Source organism: Lytechinus pictus, chromosome 10 (assembly GCF_037042905.1).
Source record: "Lytechinus pictus isolate F3 Inbred chromosome 10, Lp3.0, whole genome shotgun sequence".
Lineage (NCBI taxonomy): Eukaryota > Metazoa > Echinodermata > Echinoidea > Temnopleuroida > Toxopneustidae > Lytechinus > Lytechinus pictus.
Genome location: NC_087254.1, coordinates 16,428,257 through 16,452,307, shown reverse-complemented (window position 1 = coordinate 16,452,307; position 24,051 = coordinate 16,428,257). Strand labels below are relative to the sequence as shown.

At 35.8% G+C, this 24,051-nt stretch overlaps 1 protein-coding gene across 1 annotated transcript; it reads left to right on the top strand.

Annotated features, from left to right (window-relative positions):
* Positions 1 to 1,169: 1,169 nt before the first annotated feature.
* Positions 1,170 to 19,199, top strand: LOC129269172 (kynurenine 3-monooxygenase-like). Its single transcript, XM_054906634.2, has 12 exons — positions 1,170 to 1,234; positions 2,075 to 2,172; positions 2,793 to 2,882; positions 5,107 to 5,155; positions 5,532 to 5,619; positions 6,041 to 6,215; positions 8,985 to 9,242; positions 9,814 to 9,903; positions 12,268 to 12,325; positions 12,791 to 12,873; positions 13,449 to 13,610; positions 16,836 to 19,199. Exons 1-12 carry the CDS (start codon positions 1,174 to 1,176, stop codon positions 16,968 to 16,970), a joined length of 1,347 nt encoding a protein of 448 aa, XP_054762609.2. The 5' UTR covers positions 1,170 to 1,173; the 3' UTR covers positions 16,971 to 19,199.
* Positions 19,200 to 24,051: the final 4,852 nt, after the last annotated feature.

Here is a 24,051-nt window from a genome sequence, read left to right as displayed (position 1 = left end):
TGGTAGAGCTTCATGAGGCTCACCAAACTTCTACACAGAATTTTGAAAAGAATTTTTTTTATGCCAATTTATGCAAAATTAATTTAAGCATATTTTTTAAAACTCACATATTATGCTTCTTCTTTAATTGTTGACTGTTTTTTTTCTTCTTCCATCTGGTAGAACTTCATGAGGTTCATCAAACTTCTGCACAGAATTTTGAAATTTTGAGAAGAAAAAATATTTATGCTAACTTATGCGAAATTTATTCCTAAAATCGCAGAAAATGCCTCTTCTTTATTTGTTGACCGATTTTGATTTTTTTCCATCTGGTAGAGCTGCATGAGGTTCACCAAACTTGTACACAGAATTTTGAAATTTTGACTAGAAAATTATTTATGCTAATTTATGCAAAATTTGTTCATAATCTAAAAAAAATGCTTCTTTATTTGTTGACCAATTTTGATTTTTTTCCCTCCATCTGGTAGAGCTACATGAGGGTTCCCAAATTTCCACACAGAATTTTGAATTTTGACTAGAAAATTATTTATGCTAATTGATGCAAAATTTATTCATAAATCACAAATAAATGCTTCTATGTTATTTCTTTATAAATTTTCAATTCTGTTTCATAATTTATGTCACCAATTTAATTCACTACATTGTCAACTAGGGTGAAATTTAAGATTGTGGTAAATTTTGTTGCAAAAAGCCGGATAAGGTCTGATGTGCTAGTTCCTTGACAAGGTTGCAACTGGACTCGGGCCGGCACTGGGCCACCGATTTTTAGATGTAACAGGGGTCTAAATATCGATAAAATTTGTGTGACACTCACTTATTTTTTCCTTGTTTAGATAGTTTAAAACTTCATATTGTTTCGATTTTTCTATGAAATGATATGGTATACTACTCATTCCATTATTAGAAGCAAAATCTTCCACTTTCAAGAAAGATAATCAATTCCCTTTAGAGGGGCAGCGAACCGACCAACACTCTGGTCTCACATTGATAGCTACATGTAGTCTTTTAATATAAAGATACTGAGAATGGCCAGATTTTAGAAGTTTGGGACTGCTGGTCCGTAGTTGTTAAAATAGAAGCTGACAGGAATTGTTATACCTTAGCTTCTTTGTGATACCGTACCATCAACCATTTTTTTTTCTTTCCTGGGAACTACAATTGTAGGTTGGAGCTATGCAGGCCTGTTACATGGGACAAAGGGGCTATACAGTGGATCTCTTTGAGTCTCGAGAAGGTAATATTTCAAACTGTAAATGTTAAAGCATTTACTATTTAAAATTCATGATAATTAGTAATCCATACCAACTTATAGAATGTATTTGTGTTTAAAAAAAAAATTGATTTTTGTTTTGTCTTTATGTACATCAATAGCCATAATCAGGATGTAATATACAATTGTTTAAATTAGGGCTGTAACCTGATATTTATTCATTTGGTAATTGACCAGCCATGCATTTGAATTTAGAACAGAAAAGTAGACCTTTTTGTCACACTTGAATTGTGTACAAAGAGTAAACAAGAGGAGCTGAGTATGAAATGGAAAGACACTAAAAATTAAGAAATTTGTGTACTATACACGTACATGTGACAAGCCAACCCAAAACCAAGAATAAGTCACCAGGGAAGGTCTCTGTATATAGTAAAAATAGTAATTTGATCTCCAAAAAGCAACAAATTCAGAATGAGCTCATTTGAAATAAGTACTTGTTCGTTGTACTGTCTAAATTTCAAGTTGTAAAACTGAATAGAAAGCAAGATAAGAGTTTTCTTCGACACAAGGATTTGCGGATTGCTGGAAGTTTCATTGAGATTGCCCAGTGTGCACATCTCATGCTTGAGTGAACACTGAACTCCAAACCTTTTTTTCTCCTTATTTTGTGACACTCTCACCTAGCTTCTGCATGCAATCAAGTATTTGTGTAGGTTATTTTTGATCCAATTTATTGGGATGTGCTTTCTCAAACTCAATAAAGATCTTCAAAATTATTTTGGGCAACTTGTTGTTGGTTTTGTGGTTGCTAGTCACACATGTTGTTTGAACTCCTTATTCTGGTCAATTTATCATGCTTGACAGACATCCGTGAGGCAGAGCATGTTGCTGGCCGTAGTATCAACCTTGCACTTTCCGTGAGAGGGCGCTCTGCTTTACGACACATAGGATTAGAAGAGGAGGTAAGATGTTCATGGATTCTGATTCTTATATATCTGACACACTTGAATTGTCATTGAAAAATTATTATAATTTGAAGTCAAGAAAATCAGCATCAATTGTTATCCTCTTATCATAGAGCTAGATCTAGAAAGTTTTGAGATAGCCAAACATTGTGAAATTATGAAAATCATTTGGATATTGTTTTCGATCTGCATAGATATCTAATTCTGATATTACATGGCCTTATCTTTTTCGTTTTTGTCTCTAATCTTACTTTCATCAGTCCAATGTTTAAGAACTTATTAATTAAAAAAAAGAGAAGAATTTGTCCTATTTAAATGATAACATTTGAAAATGTATGTGTAAGCCACCTTAGCCAAGTAATAAGAGACCATTTTAACAACTTCAAAGATTTAAGTTTAAGAAATGAAAATAAAATGATAAAAAAATTCAAAAAAAGTAATTGGCAGTATGCCAGGTCTGATTTTGAAATTTGATCTTGTAAGGGAATAAAACAAGGTCTTGGATACTGTATGAGATAATACATGATTGACTTTAATGAGGAAGTTTATCAGATAGATTATAACATGATATTGATAAGCCTATCATTCAGTTGATTTGATATTTTTTGCTACTCTAGGTGGTCAAATCTGGAATACCCATGCATGCACGTCTTATTCATGATGTTGATGGAAAGAAGAGCACTCAGCCATATGGAAAAAAAGGAGAGGTAAAATAGTTCCTAGACTTGCGACCTTCAAAAGGAGAACATTCTCTAATGATGTTCTTATCAGATTATCTAGACTTTGAACTTTTTCAAGAATGCTATTAAACTTAGTACCGTAAGGGCACTAGTATTCAACCCGTTTGGAGAGTTTCCTCAAATATATAGAAATATAGAATTTACCTGAATTTCAGACCCGTCTTATTTCCAAGAGCAAATGCTGGTCATTCTTTTTCCGTTATTTTTTTCTTCAACCAGTTGACTGTGTGCGCGGGCGATCGAATTATACGGCGACGGATTTTGGTACTAGTATTCAACCCGTCGGCACTAGTATTCAACCTAGCGATGAAAGATGGCCCTGTCTCTCAATCTGCCCTTGTCCCATCCGACTATGGACTAGACCATTTGAGATGAGACCAAACAGGGAATTAATCAAAGCCAGAGACTTACATAGATCTAGATCTAATTTAGCAATCTAAACCCTTTTGAGATTTGCTATCAATCCTCACTAGGTTGAATACTAGTACCATTCAGTGCAAAAGGCCATCGCCGCATAATTCGATTCTCCGCGCATACAGTCGACAGATTGACAAAGAAAATATCGACAACAGATTACCCTGGAAATAACAAAGGTATGAAATTAAGATAAATTCCCTATTTCTAAATATTTTGGGGAATATGTCAAAATCTTTGAATTATGCCGGGTTGAATACTAGTACCCATACGGTATATGTTTTGACAAAATTTGAATTATTTGAACTGTTGATGTTTTCATTCATAAGCTTTATATGGGTTTCACAGTCCTATTCCTAATCACTTGGTAGAAAATTGATTATTTCAAGTTTGTTGTTGATCTTTTGGCCTTGGTGTTTGGTCAAGTTTTACACCAGCACAGCACTAAATTTAAATTGAAACTGGTCATTGGATGAATCTAACTGGGTGTTTGGAGCTAGGGAAAGCAATCTAAGATGTGCTTCCAATACCAACATGAACACTGAACACATTAGTTGTTGGTGCTAGGGAAGGCAATATAATTGGGGGATCCAACACTGACACTAAACAGATTAGGTGTTGGTGCTGGGGAAAGCAATCTAATTGTGCTTCCAATCCCAACACTGAACACATTTCATATTGGTGCTAGGGAAGGCAAACTAATATGTACTTCCATTGTCCAACACTTACACAACATACATTTGGCGTTGGTGTTCTAAGGAAATTAGTTTAATTTGTGCTTCCGACCCAAAACCATGACCAACACTGAACGTGAAATCACCCACTTTCCTCCGTGATTCAGTCTTCCAATCAAATCTGCATTTTATCATAAGGTATTTACCCTGAATATGTAAATCAACAAATGTCTGTATTAATCTGATAAGCAGATACAAGTCCTCCGATTCTCACTCTAGATCACGTCTGTTTATTCAGTTATCTTTGACCTCTGGATGTTTGATCAGGGGATTGTTTCACGATGCAAATAGCTAGTGATTTTCCCTGCCTAGTTTGTTCTTAGCCAATCAGATAGAAGGATTTCAGTAGCTTATAACCATTTTTCATTGACCGACTTCATTATGAAATGCGTTCTGGACTCCTCACATACTCACTCAACTGAGAGTACCACTCTGCTTTTATCACGTATGTTTCACGGTAGCGAATTATCATTTGTGAATGTTTGGAAACTTGAGCCCACTTTCATGAAATGATCTTTGAAATTAAAGTTGATTTTGAAATCATTCATCGAAAACTGTTTTCATCATTTATATGTAATGCCATGATGTAGGCCATTAAATGATATAAAAGGGGATCTAAAGTAGTGAATAATTGTCTGGGTCCCGTAACACAAAGGTTAGCGATAAATTGTTTGCTTGATTTTTACGATTGATTGTACATTGTAGCCAATGGAATCAATCATAGAAAATTTGTCTACGATCATTGCTAAGCTTTGTGTTGTGGGCCCCTGGTATTGGTAATGACAAACAGGTGCCTCATACAGCATCTCTTAATACAATGTATAACAGTGTATGAATGACAGTCTTTGTATAGACCCTTTGTGAAACTGATATGTAAATGTACATGTATGTATTTTCTTTCATTCCCAGATCATATTTTAAAGCTTTTCTGTTGAATAAGTATAACTTCGTTTTCTATATTCGTAATAGGATTTTTTTTTTTCACTTATACATGTAGTAAATTCATGTTCTGTGTGCATCTTCTCCCTTTAATTTCATGAAAGGCTATTCTCTCGGTCGACAGGAGAAAGCTCAATGAACTTCTACTATCAGGTGAGCCACATTGTTATACTTTGATAATTGATATTAAAGAAAAAATATTCATTAAATAGACTTAAAAAGAATACTGGACTTATTTTTCAAGTCAGGTTCTTTTTTATGGGGGGGGGGGTGGTTGTTGTTCATACAGTGTATACAACTTTAGTTCCATTCACTATTTCAATTAGAAAGTTCTAAACATTTAAACTTGGCCTATGATTATTAAGAGTTGTGTGTTTAAAAAATAATACACAAAGTGCTTATCTATCTGTTAGACCTGCTAGACACTAGAAATGTTATGTAGTATCTGATGCAGGTCTGCTTTTAAGTTTTATCAGTCTCCTAACATTTTTTTTTTCAAACTCCTTTTAATTTTGTGATTTTTTTCTAGCTGCTGAGAAGGTTGATTCTGTCACCCTGCATTTCTATCACAAGTTAACTCACCTGGATTTAGACAATGGAACCCTTTTCTTCACAGAGTGAGTGAACAAACACACGATTCAGTTCATTTGATTTTTCCAATTCAGTTTCAATTTACAATTTTTCAATATTTTACTCAACTTTTGTAGTCTCTCGACATTCATATTACTGCAGTGAAATTTTACTTTGAAATTTTCTGTTTTTACAATCAACTTTGCGAGTGGTTTATTACAATGTACATACAAAATTATTAATATTTTTTTATTTTTTTACTAGTTTTTTCTCCACTCTTCCCTCACTTTGAGCAATGTTTATTTGAGAGAATTTCCTACTTGGACATAAACTAGGAAAAGGTCAATGGGAATTCTAAAATATTTTAAAAAGAATTCTCTGTCTGTCTGTCTGTCTTTAGATAAAATGACTGAATGATTTTGAGTTTTAAACATACGTACATGTATGTATCAAATTTCCTTATTGCAGTAAGAATGATAAGAAGGTGGAGGCACATGCAGATCTAATCTTTGGTTGTGATGGGGCTTATTCCTGTGTGAGACGGCAGCTGATGAGAAAGACGTTGGTAGATTACAGTCAAGAATACATTCCTCATGGCTACATGGAACTCTGTGTACCACCCAAAACAGGAACTAATGGAGAGGTAGGTAGCGACCTTGGTAGATTACAGTCAAGAATACATTCCTCATGGCAACATGGAACTCTGTGTACCACCCAAAACCAGGAACTAACAGAGAGGTAGGTAGCGACCTTGGTAGATTACAGTCAAGAATACATTCCTCATGGCTACATGGAACTCTGTGTACCACCTAAACAAGGAACTAACAGAGAGGTAGGTAGCGACCTTGGTAGATTACAGTCAGGAATACATTCCTCATGGCAACATGGAACTCTGTGTACCACCTAAACCAGGAACTAACAGAGAGGTAGGTAGCGACCTTGGTAGATTACAGTCAAGAATACATTCCTCATGGCAACATGGAACTCTGTGTACCACCTAAACCAGGAACTAACAGAGAGGTAGGTAGCGACCTTGGTAGATTACAGTCAAGAATACATTCCTCATGGCTACACGGAACTCTGTGTACCACCTAAACCAGGAACTAACAGAGAGGTAGGTAGCGACCTTGGTAGATTACAGTCAAGAATACATTCCTCATGGCAACATGGAACTCTGTGTACCACCTAAACCAGGAACTAACAGAGAGGTAGGTAGCGACCTTGGTAGATCACAGTCAAGAATACATTCCTCATGGCTACACGGAACTCTGTGTACCACCTAAACCAGGAATTAACAGAGAGGTAGGTAGCGACCTTGGTAGATTACAGTCAAGAATACATTCCTCATGGCTACATGGAACTCTGTGTACCACCTAAACCAGGAAGTAACAGAGAGGTAGGTAGCGACCTTGGTAGATTACAGTCAAGAATACATTCCTCATGGCAACATGGAACTCTGTGTACCACCTAAACCAGGAACTAACAGAGAGGTAGGTAGCGACCTTGGTAGATTACAGTCAAGAATACATTCCTCATGGCTACATGGAACTCTGTGTACCACCTAAACCAGGAACTAACAGAGAGGTAGGTAGCGACCTTGGTAGATTACAGTCAAGAATACATTCCTCATGGCTACACAGAACTCTGTGTACCACCTAAACCAGGAACTAACAGAGAGGTAGGTAGCGACCTTGGTAGATTACAGTCAAGAATACATTCCTCATGGCTACACGGAACTCTGTGTACCACCTAAACCAGGAATTAACAGAGAGGTAGGTAGCGACCTTGGTAGATTACAGTCAAGAATACATTCCTCATGGCTACACAGAACTCTGTGTACCACCTAAACCAGGAACTAACAGAGAGGTAGGTAGCGACCTTGGTAGATTACAGTCAAGAATACATTCCTCATGGCTACATGGAACTCTGTGTACCACCTAAACCAAGAACTGATGGAATTAGAAGTTCTTTCATATTTGCAATTCATCACAAACCGTGGCCCTGAGAAGCGGGGTTCTGGGGGTGAGCACCCCCAAGATTTTCATGCTGGTGCTGTGTGTGTTATTTTCCATAGGCAGCACCCCCTGGAATTCTGGTAGGATTGGTAAAATGGATAAATATAACCAAAAGGACCTACATTTTGAAGTGAAACCTTTTCTTTTTAATTGCTTGTTGCCAAATTTCTCAGGATCAAAATGACCTTCATATTGTAGAGAAATACCCTTTTTTGGGGGGTCAAATTTCTTAGGACCAAAATGGCATTAATTCTGTATTGAAACGCTTTTTTTTTTTTGCTTGTCAAATTTACATCAGCACCTGTAAAAAGAAAATTGTTCGCAGGGCTCAGTCACAAACCATACAGAGCACAAATAAAAAAAAAAAGAAGAAGTATAAAAGGTATGGGCTATGTTCTATGGTGTTTTAGCAGTATATTTAGTGATTTTCTTGTAACCCAGTTTGTTATTTGTTATTCTTTATCTTGATTGCTTGTTGTGTAAGATTTGTTTTTCATTTAAAAAATACCATTGAAATGGTACATGAACATAATTTTGCAGTTCATTAGCATGCAAATGATTACAGATATTAGCTGAATAGTAAAAGTCTGAAGTTGCTAAAATTACAAACATTTCTTTTGATAAAAATGTAGGTATTGATTTCACATCAGGGGGGCCGCCCGTCTTACAAAGAATTGCGATTGATCTGATTAATCGCAACTATGGATGGCCAGCAATGTCAACATCTATTATGCATGTTTGTTCAAAATATTTTCCAGCTATGATGTATATTCATGCATTCATTGTTATCTTGAAAATTCACTGTGCTTCTCTTTGTTTACAAAGGATATTGTGCAAAGTTCCTGTAGAAAAAATGATGACACTGATGGATTTCCATAGAGTTATGATTGATTCAATCGTAACTCTTGGTAAGACGGGGCCGAGATCATTGAACAATGTACCTTACTGAAAGTTTGAGAGTAGAGGAAAATATGCATCTACAGATTAAAATGATTCTTTCTCTGAAATGAAATTGGTTTATTTTTGTTCCTTTTGGAATCAAAGGGATTATCAGGGTTTGCAATTTTCTGGGAAAATGAGATATATCTCGCCCAGGGGGGAAATACTGGAATGAAATTGTAAGTCCTGGGAAGTACTTAAGATGTCTAGGAGGTACAGGGAAATGCTAGAATTTGCTTGAAAAACACCATGGGCAATACCTGAAAATATTCAGGAAGTGTATTTCCCAGCATTTCCAATGATTTTCCCCATTTCCCTTAAAAATTACTGAGGCGGCGTTTACCGGTATTTACCTATATTTACCCCCAGTATTTCCCACTCGAGTCAACTCTGCTAAGCATGCAAACTTGCAGAGATTTTATTTGTAAGATTCATTTATGTGTTCCTATCATATGCAGCATAATATGGAACTCAACTACCTTCACATATGGCCCAGGAATAGATTCATGATGATTGCCTTGCCTAATCTGGACGGCTCCTTCACATTGACTCTCTTCATGCCTTTCGATGAGTTTGAGGGCATCAAGAAACAAGGAGAAGAAGGTGTAATGGCATTCTTCAAAAAGTACTACCCCGACGCCATCGAGAAGATAGGTGTGCAGAACCTGAAAGATACGTTCAACAGCAGCACATCGCTTCCATTGGTTTCTGTTAAGGTGAGTTCTGTCTTGGATTTGTGATTTCAATTGAAGCATTGTTGAGGGTTTATGACGAGAACTTGAGAGGCTGATTGAAAGCCTGGCTAAAGCTTTGATAAATGGTCACTAAATATGAATTATAAGTTGATTATAATGATACTAATTATAGCACATTTGTAAGGTGATTAAAAGTAGGTGTTTCTAAGTGCTCATTTTCTGCCTATCAAGTATAGGTTTCTGGGGGAAATAAAAAAGTAGTCTTAATGAATAAATTTTAAAAAATTTAAGAAACAAATCAAAACTAAGATGTGCACCTCATGTAGACTAACCCACAACTGATAGACATAGTGAAAATATCTAGACATGAAAAAAATGGGTCATTAGCAATGTCTTAAATTGATTATAATCTATCATTCCAACCATGCATAAGTGTAGTAGCCATTACATATTTTTTTCAACCATTACAATTCAAATTTTTGGCTTTGTTTTGTATCTATCACTCTCTATCTCTCAGCAGCATTGTGATATCTTGAACATTTACATGAATAGTATTGATTTTGAAGGTGTTTCTCCATCTGTCTCTATGCAGTGTTCCCCTTACCACTATCAAGATAAAGCTGTTATAATGGGAGATGCTGCACATGCTATGGTACCCTTCTACGGACAAGGAATGAATTGTGTGAGTAAAACATAACCTGCGTACAAAGATCACTCAAGGGTGTCAAGATTAGTGGTCTTAACCCTACCTTAACTGGGCTACATGTATTTCAGACCGACATATACTGGGGGGTGGTCAATTTGACCCCCCCTCAGATCTCGGCTGTTGATTGTGCTATCGCCGCGAAAATTTGCACCCGCGTAGAGCTGGACGTAAACTAAAAGACTATAGTAAAATTTTCAAAAAATCAATTGCTTATATGTTTGTATTAATTGTGCAAATAAGCATATGAAGTTTGCCCTATTTTCGTTTTTTTGTGTATGCTTTTGCCTTTAACTCACTTTATATAGCTAGTAGAATGCTAATTTTTGGTGAACATATAAATTTTTACATTTCTAACAAAAATCTACAAAAAAATTGCTGAAAAATAATTAATTTCCTGTGTATCTTATTTTTTAAATTCTTATGTATTTTTTTTTCAAACCTTTGTTTTTTATTGTTTTTTCAATGAACTTTGTCGTGGACCCTTTTGTGATCATAAATAACATAAAATAAGTCCATCTAAACCAACAAATTTAAATTAATCATACATTTATGATTTTTGGTTGAAAAACAAAATTTGCATGACTTTGTACACGTAATCACGTTTTTGAACAATTTTGGGACAGACATGCGCTTATTGCCTAATTTCAGAACCACATACCCAAGTGTCACAAATTTGGTCTCAAAAGATGCGCAAGACTTGAAAGTAAAGAGTCAGCGAGTGGCGTGTGCAAAAAATTTAGCGCAGCGGTAAAATTTGTCGAGGGGGGTCAAGGGTTAATGGACAGTTTCTCTGGTACAAGTTTCAATGAGGAATATAATTGAAGGGAAACTGATAGTCCAGTCTGTAATAAGTATGTGGTTTTAATGGTTTGCTACAGCAGGTTTGCACTATGCAATTCGTTGTGATTTCAATTTTAACTAAAAACATAATATTTGATATGAATATTCCAACTAATAAAATCTTAGTGGTCAGAGATATGAATATTGGTAGGACTACTGAAATCAAAATTCAGTCTATTTCTAGCCTCCCTGTAGTAATAAAAGCAAATCCAGTTCAAAATTGTAATGACATTATCATCGGCTGCGACTTGAAGCCAATTTGGACTTTACTCTGACCACAGGGCTTGCTTCAAAGCAAAATTTTGATTTTTTTTATTATTCCTAACATTGTGCCGAACTTCAAATAAAGTATTTTTTTCTGGGAACTTTCATATTTATTGCGAAACGTGATTTATTAAGAAATCGCATTGTATCTGATTGCATATTGTGCATTGGGCTATACAAACTAAGAAAAAAAAGAGTAAGTCACATGGTATTAAGATTTAAAATTTAGGGGTGAGAAAAGGAGAGGTCATGACAACAGTCTTGAGCAAGTTGTTGCGACTCAGATCATGTTTGCCAACTTTGATTTGATTTATTGTTTTCTTCTGTATCCATGGAACATTCGTATAATACATTTTCCATAACATAATAAACATATGTTAGCATTTTTGGCATGAATCATAAATAAAGTGTACTAAAAAAAAGAATAATAATAATAATAATTCCAGACAAAAATGATTAACTACCAAATTATTATATGATATTCACAATTTGCAGGAGAAGGATTGTCATCATAAGCAGATTGCTTGAAGAAAAATGACAATCCCAAACTAAACTAATTAAATTAATTAATACGTTTATAAAGCAGAATGGGCATATATTTTTAAATACTAATCATCAATTCATGCAATATTTTTGGTATGAAGATGAAGATGATAAAGGTGAGGGTGACGGTGATATGATGATGATGATGATGATGATGAAGGCCATGGAGATGATGGTGGTCATGATGGAGATATTGGTAATGACTGAATCGAAGGAGGAATGAATTCACGATAAAAAAGGATACGACACATAAATTTTACTTCAAATATTCTGATAATAACATAGATTTAACGTTTGCCTTAAATGAGTGTAGAGACGAATATTGTTTTACAGACTCTGGTAGAGAGTTCCACAAATCTGGAACATGGTGTCTTATGGATCTCTGCGCAATAAGCAATTTGGGGTTGTGGAACACTCACACACAAGAAAATATAGGCAAAATGAAAAATACTCTGGCCATGTCGTGATCATAGTCATTTGAATAGCATTTCTGTATTTCATGCAACGTGCATGTCCAAATAGAGATATGTTTGTTGTAAAAATTCTATAATTGATTTTTGTTTGATGTCTAAGAGTGTTGAGCATTTTTTTTTTTTAAGTGTGTAGTCTTGGGGTGGCATTTCTTATTTGTACTGTTTGAAAATCTAGTTTTGAAGTCTTATCTTGATTTCATCTATTTTTGGGTCATTTCAGGGTTTTGAAGATTGCTTAGTATTCAATGAAATCATGGATCAACATAATGGTGACTTTGGTAAGTTTCACATTAAAAAAAGACCTGGGAGTGTTTCACAAAGATTTAAATATGACTTAGAGTCGCACTCAACTGCCTAGTTGCGTGCAGTATAAAGGCATGACCGCATAGGTCAGATCATGCAAAGAGGATGCACACTACTGCATAAGATTGCATGTTACATATCATATACATGTCAGCATTTTATAAGTGTGACTCTAAGTCATACTTAAATCTTTGTGAAACACCCCCCCCCCCCCCGTTTTGATAAGCGATCTTTATTTTTGTATGTAAAAATGACATATCGTAAACAGAATTATGTAGTGAATGAATTTTTGAAAAATGTTATTCAATCTCAAAAAGTTTACAGTAGATACATGTAATACCATATACGAATATAAATTGTACGAGTATAATTTTTCCCTGATTTTTATCAGTTTTTACTCATTAAGGAATCCCACTTGTTATTTCTATATCCTGTTACAGCAAAAGTTCTTCCCCATTTCTCAACGTTCCGTAGCCCAGATGCACAGGCAATGTGTGACCTTGCGATGTATAACTATGTTGAGGTAAGTGTGTGCGTAGTAGCAAGGTTAAAGTGAACGATGACAAATTATTCTTTGATCCAAGTTAGTTTATAGAATAACTCAAAGATTCCAGTATTCAGGATGTTGCCAAATTTCAGGCCTGGATAACTTCCTATTTCAGGCTTTTTCAGGGTTTATTTGGAAAGCTGGTACATGTATGAGGCACAGTAGGTAAAATCAACTGGCATCCCTGATACTGTTTTCTATTGAAAAGTGTGCATGTACCTCCAGAAGAATGGTGAAGACATCACGACACGATAACATCAATGCATTTGGTCTAAAGGCACATTTCTGAAGAAGGCACAAGATGATGTCATAATGATTTCATTAATAACATGTCAAATGATATCTTGAGGATTTCTGCGCAACTCTGGACAAACTATTTTGATGTAAACGAATGTGAAAAATTTGTTTCTTTTTCAGTCATTGTTATGCTGCATATTCTATTGACTTTGTATACCAAAATGTTGCTGAGCGTTTTTTTGTTTGTTTTGCTGAGCTTTTTGTGCCATATGTGAACAAGCCTTCATAAATTTCTTTATTTCTTATCTCACCAGATGAGGGCGTTGGTGAACTCCCGCTGGTTCCTCTTCCGCAAGAAAGTCGACAGATTACTGAACTGGCTTCTTCCTTCCAAGTACATTCCTCTTTATTCCATGGTCACCTTCAGCCGTATCCGATACCATGTCGTCATCAACAAGTGGAAGAAGCAGGATAAGGTAGCTATTTATGGATTTTATTTATGTTTATTCATTTTAATAGTAAAGAATATTATTAACCCTTATCAGACATCTGAGCAGGGCAACCTAAATGCATTATTGCCTGCGATGACTGTGATCAAGTGGCCGGTCAATAAGTTTCCAATTGTTTATCCACGGGCCCAATTTATTGCCCGCTCAGGAAAGTCAATGAGAAAATGCGTGGAAATGCAGCGGGCAATAAGGCAAAGCTTACGTCCGGGTATTCTACGCGTTCTTGTACGCGCCCTTGAATCGCGCAGTGCTATACGTCACAATGTTAATCAAGTTGAGACAACACTGGACACTGCGTCCCCAGGCCAGGGACGCGTCATTTCAATTACGTCACAATGGTAAACTTCAGAGGCCCAGTCTGCTCAACATGACAAAAATAGATTCCCATTCTTAAACTCTGATATATCTCAATTTTAACGATTTTTGTTCTAGATGTCTGATTTGGTTAACAATAGCAATATTGACTGGCCTGGGGGCGAAAGGACATATATCACCCTCACTAAATTGATATCACCCTCGTCTTACGACTCGGGCGATATAAATATAGTTTGGGCGATATATGTTGTATCGCCCCGAGGCCAGTCAATATTTCTTTATTAACAAATCCGTTGATTCTTTTATGTATTCATTCATTCATTCATTTGTTCGTTGGTTCGTCCGTTGTCCGTCCATCCATCAATTCATCCATTCATTTACCAGTCCATTCAATCATCCATCAAGTGTCAAATTTTACCTATTTTCACAATCATATTAGAGAAGTCCATGTTTTTTCCTTATATGAATGTTATGTTTGATGATTTTAATTGTGAATATTTCCAATGTTTTTGTTTATGTAATATGTAACGCCTTAAGTAATGATTCATTAGAAATACTTATTATTATCACCCGTATCAGCCATCTGAGCTGGTCATTTACAAAACCGTATTTCCCTGTATTTTATTATTATCAGGAAGGGATAGGTATATTGTTTGTATTTTCCTCGGTCTCAATGTGCGTATTGACTTTGCTCGCAAAATATACCTTTGTATTTTCCCTGGTCTCACATCCGGGCCTTTGAGGATGCGAATGAAGTGATACGCTTCATAATGTTCCGCGCACCAACGGTCTACGTCATAATAAAGACAACGCTGGATCTGGGCGCTTGCAAGTACGTCATAATGGTAAAGTGCAGAGCCTAGACACTGATATTATCATAACACAACAGAACGCTATTCTTAAAAGATATCACTGTTATCATGATTTTTGCTCTAGATATCTGATTTGGATGATAATAAAAATATTGACTGCCCTTCTTTCGGGGAACATCAAATATATTGCCCTTAACCCTAAATAGACTGGGCTATTTTGATGCCTAAGAAGACTGGGGGGGGGGGGGGGGCTGATTCAGCCCCCCCCTATGATCTCGGCCGTCGACCGCGCGATCGCGACGAAAATTTGCACGTGCATTACCCATGGCATAATCTCCAAGACTGTACGATCAAATTTTCCGAAAAATCTCATAATTCATTAATTATGCTAATTTATGCGTAAAATCAAAGATTTGCTCTTTGAAGGATTCTGATCAAATGTACTTAAAAAAAAATCAATATCACAATTCTTTTCTTATGTATTTTATTGTTTTTTTAATTTCTTATGTATTTCTTTGTTTTTCGACTTTTTGTTTTTTTATTGTTTTTTCAATGGAAATCGTCCGCTACTTTATTCTGACCATAAACAAGATGAAATTAATTAAGTTTGATTAGTAAAATTGAAAATAATGATACATTTATGAAGTTTGGCTAAAAACACAATTTGCATTGGATTTGTACACAAATTCACGTTTTTGAGCAATTTCGGGTCGACATGCACTTACAAAATGTTGCGTAATTTCAGAACCACGTACCCGGGCGTCGCAAATTTGGTCTCAAAAGTTGCGCAAGACTTGAAAGAAAAAAGTCATGGAACGGCGCAGCGCCAGCTTTTCGCGCTACAGATTTATCGCGAAAAATGTTGAGGGGGGGGGGCTGAATCAGACCCCCCCCAGTCTTTTTAGGGTTAAAAGACCCATATTGCCCTCGTCTAAAGACTCGGGCCAATATTATTATTATTATTATTACTTATTATTTGTACTGCGCTTTTCCCATTAGGCCCAAAGCGCTTACAATAAATTAATTATATGTAATATTTTAAAAACTACAAAGTACGAAAGAGATGAGTTTTTAATGACTTTTTGAAAATTGCTAACGTTGGAGACTGTCTAATTATTAGTGGCAGGTCGTTCCAGGATTTTGAAGCCGACACCTTAAAAGTTCTGTCACCAGCTAATGTACGAGTTAATGAATATGTGAGGCGAAGGTGATCACTGGCCGACCTAAGTGCTCTAGTTGGTGTATACAGATTCAAGCAGTTACTTAAATACTGTGGAGCCTGTTTATTCAGTGTTTTGTAGACAATCAAGAGTAATTTGAACGTAATTCTCTGTTTAAAAGGAAGCCAGTGAAGAGAATTAAAGAGTGGTTGGGAAGGATGATCTCAGGAAACCTGTAAAATTAATCGTGCTGCCCAATTTTGTAGTCGTTGAATACGAATTAATTGATTAGAGGGAATTGTAGAAAGGAGCCCATTGCAATAATCGATACGAGACAGAACCAATGAACGAACAGCATTGTGACAGGCAGACTGGTCAATGAACCTTCTGATTCTAGAAATGTTCCTTAAATAAAAAGTGACTGTGCTACAGATATGAGAGATATGGTACGACATTGACATGCGGGAATCAAATATGACACCAAGGTTTCGTATTTTTTCTGATGGTCTAATGAGTGTACCATCAACATCAAGTTGAACATTTGGAAGATTGCGCAAGTTATAAGTAGAGGCCGCAACAAAAAATTCAGTTTTTTTGTCATTTAATTTTAGCTTATTCACTATCATCCACTGTCTTATATCTGATATACAATTCTGGAGTTTAACCAGTGCATTATTGAGAGCTCCAGGAGTCTTTTTGCTGGCAATATATTTGATGTTCCCCTCAAGACCAGTCAATTTTATATAATTATTATCCATCCATTCAGTCAATCAATCATATACCCATTGTTTCATATAAAATACATATGTATCAAATTCTGTTGTAATTTCTAGAGAATTTTTTCCAGGATATGTTCATACAGTCCACCTATTAATCTTAATACCAATTTTCCTTTTCTTTCCCAGGTCGTAAACAATGGGTTGATCTTACTGGGTTTTTCAGCACTGGGCATGCTTGTATGGCTTGTCTCTAGAGGGCAGCAGATAAAGTACACCAGATTAACAGAAATGCTCACCCAAAGGATACATGATTTCTTCTAATGTAAATCGAAGTGTATAATTAATTTCTATGGCCCGTATTCTGGACTCAGGTTTGATTTAAATTCTGGTCTGAAGTTGTGGTTTTAACTATGGATAGCCACTTGTGACGTAAATCTCTAACAGTAGAGGCTCAAAGTATCAGCTCATTTGACTTTCAAATCATTCTTAACTGTCTGGGAAGATTAAATAAGATAGTTGTCTTCACCATTAAAGAATTACGAAAGAGCCCAGTAAGGATAAGAAACATACCATGTGAACAAATTTTGACATGTTTGGCTTTCCATAATGTTAGCACAGAGTTAGACCGCTGTCAAAGTTAAACCCAAGTTCAGAATAAAGGCCTGTGTAAACAGTGCTATATCCAGTGCCCTTTACCTTGTCTTATCTCTGAGGCCCTGTAACATGAAGCTTAATGATTGATCGTGAGGCCGATTTCTAAGATTGATTTAATTGACTATTGTGCATGATCAATTGTAAAAATCTTCCCCATGATCGATTACTAAGCTTTATGTTACAGGGTTCTGGACTATTGCTCTTCTGTGATTAAAGCCTTGAATACCTCCATTTAATCCAAATGCAAGCTTTGACAAACCATAGGATGATAATTAAAAAAAAGTTTTTTCCGTGTTGCGGCCAATCAAAATGATCAGCCGAGTTTGGAAAGTGTTTTTGTCAGAATACAGGCCTATGTAAACAGATTGCATTAACATCCGTTTCAAAACAACTTTTCAATAATTTACATCGTAATTGTTTAATAACAACTGTTTGGTATTGATTCTCAAATTTATATCATTGAAAATGGATATGTTAAATATGTTTACTACCTCATGTAGGATTATGACATCATTGACATTTGTATTCATTCATTGCAGCCATGCCTTACTTTGGCACAAATCAAAATTTACATCACTGCAAAGAATACCTACTGATCATCCAAACGTTAACACATACCCCATAAATATTTGTATCAAATTAGGCGGGAGAAAATACTCTTTCCAGGCATATATAATGATTATGCATTCATGACATATTTTTTCATTAAAATGGGGATTTGGGAGGTGTCAATTTTTTTTTACTCACACGGTATATACAGATTTGACTTAAATGTATATTTTTCATATTCTGGTCTAAAATGTGGCAATGAGTTTGAGGATTATAAGGTCAAGTTATTCAGAGTCTATTTTCCTTTTGATTTGCATTATATCTTTAAATCACCTGTATATGATAATGTGATACACTAACTGCCTATGAAGTGCTATTATACAGTGCAAATTAAAAAAAGTATATTTTTGTAAAAAATTTATCTACTGTATATACTGGTGTTTTTCTCTGAATATTCCCTGATTACTTGATAGCGCTGATTTGTTCTGCTTGAGATACAGAGCTTGTTTGCCTTGCCTAGCAGTATTACATGTATTTAGGAAATGTTAGTCATTTTCAAATGAATATTTTCCTGTCCATAATTACACGTAGTTGATTTGTTTTTAATGCACTGTAGTAGATTTATCAATCATGCCTCCCTTGTCAATTAATTGATTGAATGAAATGTAAGAAGATAGACGGAAAGAAGAAGACAAACATTTGACCACTTTATAGGAGTTCATATATGTAATAATAATAATAATAGGCATTTATATAGCGCCATCTATCTAGAAATATTCTATTCCGAGGCGCGTTACTATTATTATTATTACCCCGGCTTTAGCTCGAGCTGCCTTTCAGCGCTCATGCATTCGAGGAATTAATCCTGCCGGGTACCCATTCACCTCACCTGGGTCAAGTGCAGCACAACGTGGATAAATTTCTTGCTGAAGGAAATTACGCCATGGCTGGGATTCGAACTCACGACCCTCTGTTTCAAAGTCAGAAGACTTATCCACTGGGCCACAACGCTCCACGGTATGTAGCTCCTGTGCAATTCGAATTACTACATGTATGTCACAGAATCGTGATATCCTTATGGAATATGTGCGCATAGGAATTGCATGTGCTGGTTAAGGTAATGGCCTCCTGTGTGCTTTGAATAATAGCTGTATAATAAAATAGTAAATAAGTGTTTTTTATAATCACTATAATCACTGATTTCTCCAGTTAGATCATGTCATGATGTGATTTTATTTTGATTTTTGTTTGCACTAAGATGATGCAACTATTTTTTTCCCTCATTTTGGACTTGTTTCTTGAGAAACACATTGTTTGCTGCAGAGAAATATATTGTTTGCTACATACAAATATTACAATTTAGTAGCGTTTTTCAATAACCCTTTTTATTATTTTTTTCTCACTTTTAATTTTAATTTTGTGTGTACTGGGAAGTAATGAGTTGTATATTACGCTACTACTGTTGTTTTTCTTTATTATTATAGCAATAATTTCATACCGACAAAGATATTTTTATGCAATATCTGGGATTTACCCGTTTTTGTTTGAAAATCAATTAGAAAGTTTACTCGATCATGCTGACATTGTATTTGATGTGCCTACACATAACTGTAATTCAAAGGTTTATTGTGGGGACATCAATATGCCTATTCAATTCAATTTTTTGTATGCACTGGGAAATAAGAAGACATTACTTTGTATTTCTAATTTCATATTTTTTCTTTAAAGAAACAAATTTATTTGATGCTGACAAATATCAGCGATATCAGTGTTTATACATTTTCAATGCCTTTGCCCACAGTAGGTCATTGCCTTCGGGTTCTTGCGATAACTAAACAACCTTTTGATGGATTGACCTCAAACTTGGTTCAAGTAAAGTCTGCAGGCACAGACCCTTGTATTGGTTTTCGCAAGTCGCATAGCGCACAGTGCAGAGTCTGAAACAGAGAGACTAAATTCACTTATGTACTGTGGCTGCCTCCACTTATTTGACACAGACAGACTTGACCACCCAAGGGTTCATTACATGCCGCCGCGCACAGAAAAATCAAGCCATAGAAGTCGTGTGTTGTGGACCCAAGAAGTGAGATCCCAGCACGCGCGACCCACTAGTTAGAAATCCACTGCCAAACGCGGTTCATGGTGCGAGGTAAGTATACTAATACTAACCTCGCAATACGTGTGAGTCTTGACATGGTATAATTGGTGAAAGTGTCAAATATGGGTCTGCACTTGCAGACTAGTTCAAGTAGGCATGGGCGAGTGACAATGACCTGATTTGTATTTTGGGTATCAAAGTAGGTCTAAGATTAGAGGTCATTGTACAGGGTAAAGGTGACTGTGCCTTTAGAAGTCAAATCTCTTGGGTCATAGAAAGCTGATTGATTTAGGCAGAAATCAACCGGTTTGAAATAATGCTTTGAGTTAGGCAATTATTCGACTTCTGGAAAGTAGACTTGTGGAGTCTAATAACAATAATAATATGCTACATTTATATAGTGATTTATACAATGTTTCTAAGTGCTGCTTACTATTACCCACTAAAGGGTTAATTAAATACTGCCGTGCACAGAAAATCCAGCCATAGAAGTCGTGTGTTGTGGATGCCAGAAGTGGCGTCGCAGCACGCGCGACCCACTAGTTAGAAATCCACTGCCAAACGTGGTTCTTGGTGCAAGGTTAGTATACTAATGATACTAAGTAGTGTGACTATTACATCGTCTTTATCATGGCTACCCTGATTGGGTGCTCAAGAATTCTAGGAATTGCTTCCTACCGGGTACCCATTAACCACACCTGGGTGGAGAGTGGCAAATGTAGATAAACGCCTCGCCAAAGGATGCGAGCGCAGAGGTGGGATTTGACCCTGTGGTTCAAAGTCCGGAGACTTTTCCACTGAGCCACGACACCTCTACTGTGTACATACAGTTGTGCTCAAAGGTTGTGAACCCCACTACAAAATGCACTCAACACTACAATGTTCGGTGAGCCCAAAGACACAAACTTTATTGAATGTACTACTCTATCACCTGACGTCACAATTAAACATCTAAAACAGGGCACAACTTGAACAGGCCTCATCGTGAAATTAGTCGCCTCTCTTGTGTGTGCACTCGTTGTGTACAAAGTCAATGGGAGTTGAAAGAAGTCACCAGCGCTGACGAAATTAATTGGCAGTGAATGGACTGGCGACTTAAACCAGGATAATGCCCTTGAACACTTTAAATATTTTCTGGTGGGGTTCAGTAACTATTGAGCACCACTGTATATAAGTGCTTAGGTCTCTTACTGTACATAGACAACTATAAATAAACTCACCAGCCCTTATTGTGCTTTTTCGCCCACGTGGTCTGAACAAAACTCCTTACGAAATGGTCGAGTGAAATGTTCTCCAAAATAACATTGTACAAAGTCCACTTGGATGACACAAGCGATGGGAATCAATAGGATGGAACTTAAAAACTAGTTCTGATGATGAAAAATGTGATTAGAAAATCCAATGTGTAATAATCCACGATTGTTGAAAGGCTTTTTGCCGAGTTACCAGAAAATAAGGATGAGTTGATGTATGTCCTCACTATATGAGAATTTTGTACTGAGTGCAGTGAAGTACGGTTATTAATAATGGGTTTCTCTCATGTCTCATTCTAATAAGACAGTTCATAGTTCCTTTCTGCGCATGATCAGAGGAAGGTCATTTGTACTAAAGTGACATGGTGGTTTAAAATTTAATGAGATAAGCACCAACTTCGATGTCTTGATTATTCATTTATTCTTTTGAATTGTGTTTTTCATTCACGTCCACAAAAAAACAATGCGTCCACGAATGACTGGTATATTTCACAGTTTGCCAAGTACATTGTACAACATCCTCTAATATGCATTCGAAGTAGAAATGCAACAAATGCCTTCATAGAGTGTTCATTGATGTGCTACTCTAGTCACCTGGTCTATTCAATTTCTTCATCCCGCTATGTAAGGCATGCATACGTAATATCTTGCTTTGAAATCTGCCTATCTTAATGGAAGAAATGAAAGGTCATTTGACCAAAATTGTCCATGAAGTTAAACTACGAACTGGTCTATTGGCTGGTGGTTGCTTGGTGAAGAAAACAGCTGGTAACAGTACTACTAGCAGAAGAATCAGAAGTTTAGCATTCCTTGTCTGTGTAAAATTACATGAAGGAATTCCTGACTGTTGCATGACAATGAAGTCTAGACCAGTGGTTGCACAAAAGAATCATGTTTGAATACAACAAAAGCATTCATTTCTGGATCATCTGCCCTGAGTATGATCAAAATAAACAAAATTGTGATCAAGCTCTGATCAAAAGGTTTTTTATGATGAAAAATTTGAACTGTGTCATTGCTTTATATATACTTTAAAATAACCTGTTCTCAGATAACTAAAGAACTGTTTTGAGGGTTCAACTTCAAATGTGGCTCACGTAGGCATATGGGGACTGAAAATGATGTGGTTGAATTTGGGGTCATGCGGTCTTTTTTAGAATCGGGTATGAGATATCTTCTTGATCTGGTGAACGCATAAATTTTGATTGTATGCACTTGAGAATCTTATTTTCTTCTCAAGTCTATAAAAAATTACCTAATCATGTTGTAATATATCAATCAATCTTGAGGTGTACTATCTAGCTTTGCCAGCCCCAAAATTGTGAAAAGAATTTATTATGATATGTGATACTGTTTCATAAAGTAATCTAGCCAACTTGCTATCCAAGGGATAGACATTCCTCGACTTTGATCTTATGAACTTTCAGCCAGAGAGTGTGATAATAGACCAGTTCGTAGTTACTTCATGGAAAATTTTGGTCAAATGACCTTTCATTTCTTTCATTATGATAGGCAGATTTCAAAGCAAGATATTACGTAAGCTTGCCTTACATAGCAGAATGAAGAAATTGAATAGACCAGGTGACTAGAATAGCACACCAATGAACACTTTATGAAGGCATTTGTTGCATTCCTACTTTGAATGCATATCATAGCATGTTGCACAATGTACTTGGCAATCTGTGAAATACCAGTCGTTCGTGGACGCATTGTTGTTTTTTGTGGATGTAAATGAAAACCACAATTCAAAAGAATATATGAATAATCAAGACATCAAAGTTGGATTTTAAACCACCATGTCACTTTAGTACAAATGACCTTCCTCTGATCATGCGTAGAATCTTTTGATCATGCGCAGAAAGGAACTACGAACTGGCTTATAACTTCACAAGGACACAGGAATCTGTTTGAAAGAGGGAAAATTCAACTTAAAGGGGTAATTCACCCTTGTAAAAATAGCAGAAAAATATTGTTAAAAACTTGTGTTGAAGCTATTAGGAAAATCCATCATAGATTAAAAACGTAAAAATGCTACTTTTTCTTTCATTTGTGACGTCATATGCGAACAGCTTTCCCATTTATTGTATGGAAAAAAATAATAATTGAAATGTAATTTTCTTAGAAAATTGAAAAATTGTTTTTATTGTACCTTCATCTTTTCACACCCGTTCCTGAAAGAATTTTTTTTTAAAGAACGAGACATCACGAACCATTAAAAATTTGAAATTTATGTATATGTATGTATATTTTTACAGAACATATGGGGCAGTTGCTCGTATATGATGTCCCAAATAAATGTTTTTTACTATTATTTCTGTTATTTTTACAACAAACTTTTCATCAGGGTGAACTTCCTCTTTACTATTTTAATAAGATAGGTTTTGTATATTCTGGTGTGAAATAACAGTTTTAGTTAAGCGATTATGGAAGGCCAACCTGTGGAGAGTCTATTGTATTGTATTATGTTTATCATACATGTAAGTCTAAATCTACACTGGAAGATGGACACCAGTTTCTGGACAAGCACAGGTCCAAATGGTGTAAAACTTCCCCTGTACAAGTCTATCGATAAGAGTAAAAGTGTATTACATGTACATTCCAAGGGTTGACGGTGATATTTTATTTTCGCATTTGAATTTATTAATTTTGGGAATCATGATCCTTGTCAACAATAAAATAAACAAATGTGACTGAGTGCATTGCTTGAGTGTGGACCACAACAAATTTCATAGTTGTACATTGGTAAATAATAAAATATGTTTGACATTTGCTAAATATGTTTGCAGTTGTAATTATTTTTGAGTAAATAATGCTACAGTGACATTTCCCCTACGCTGGCCGTATAGCG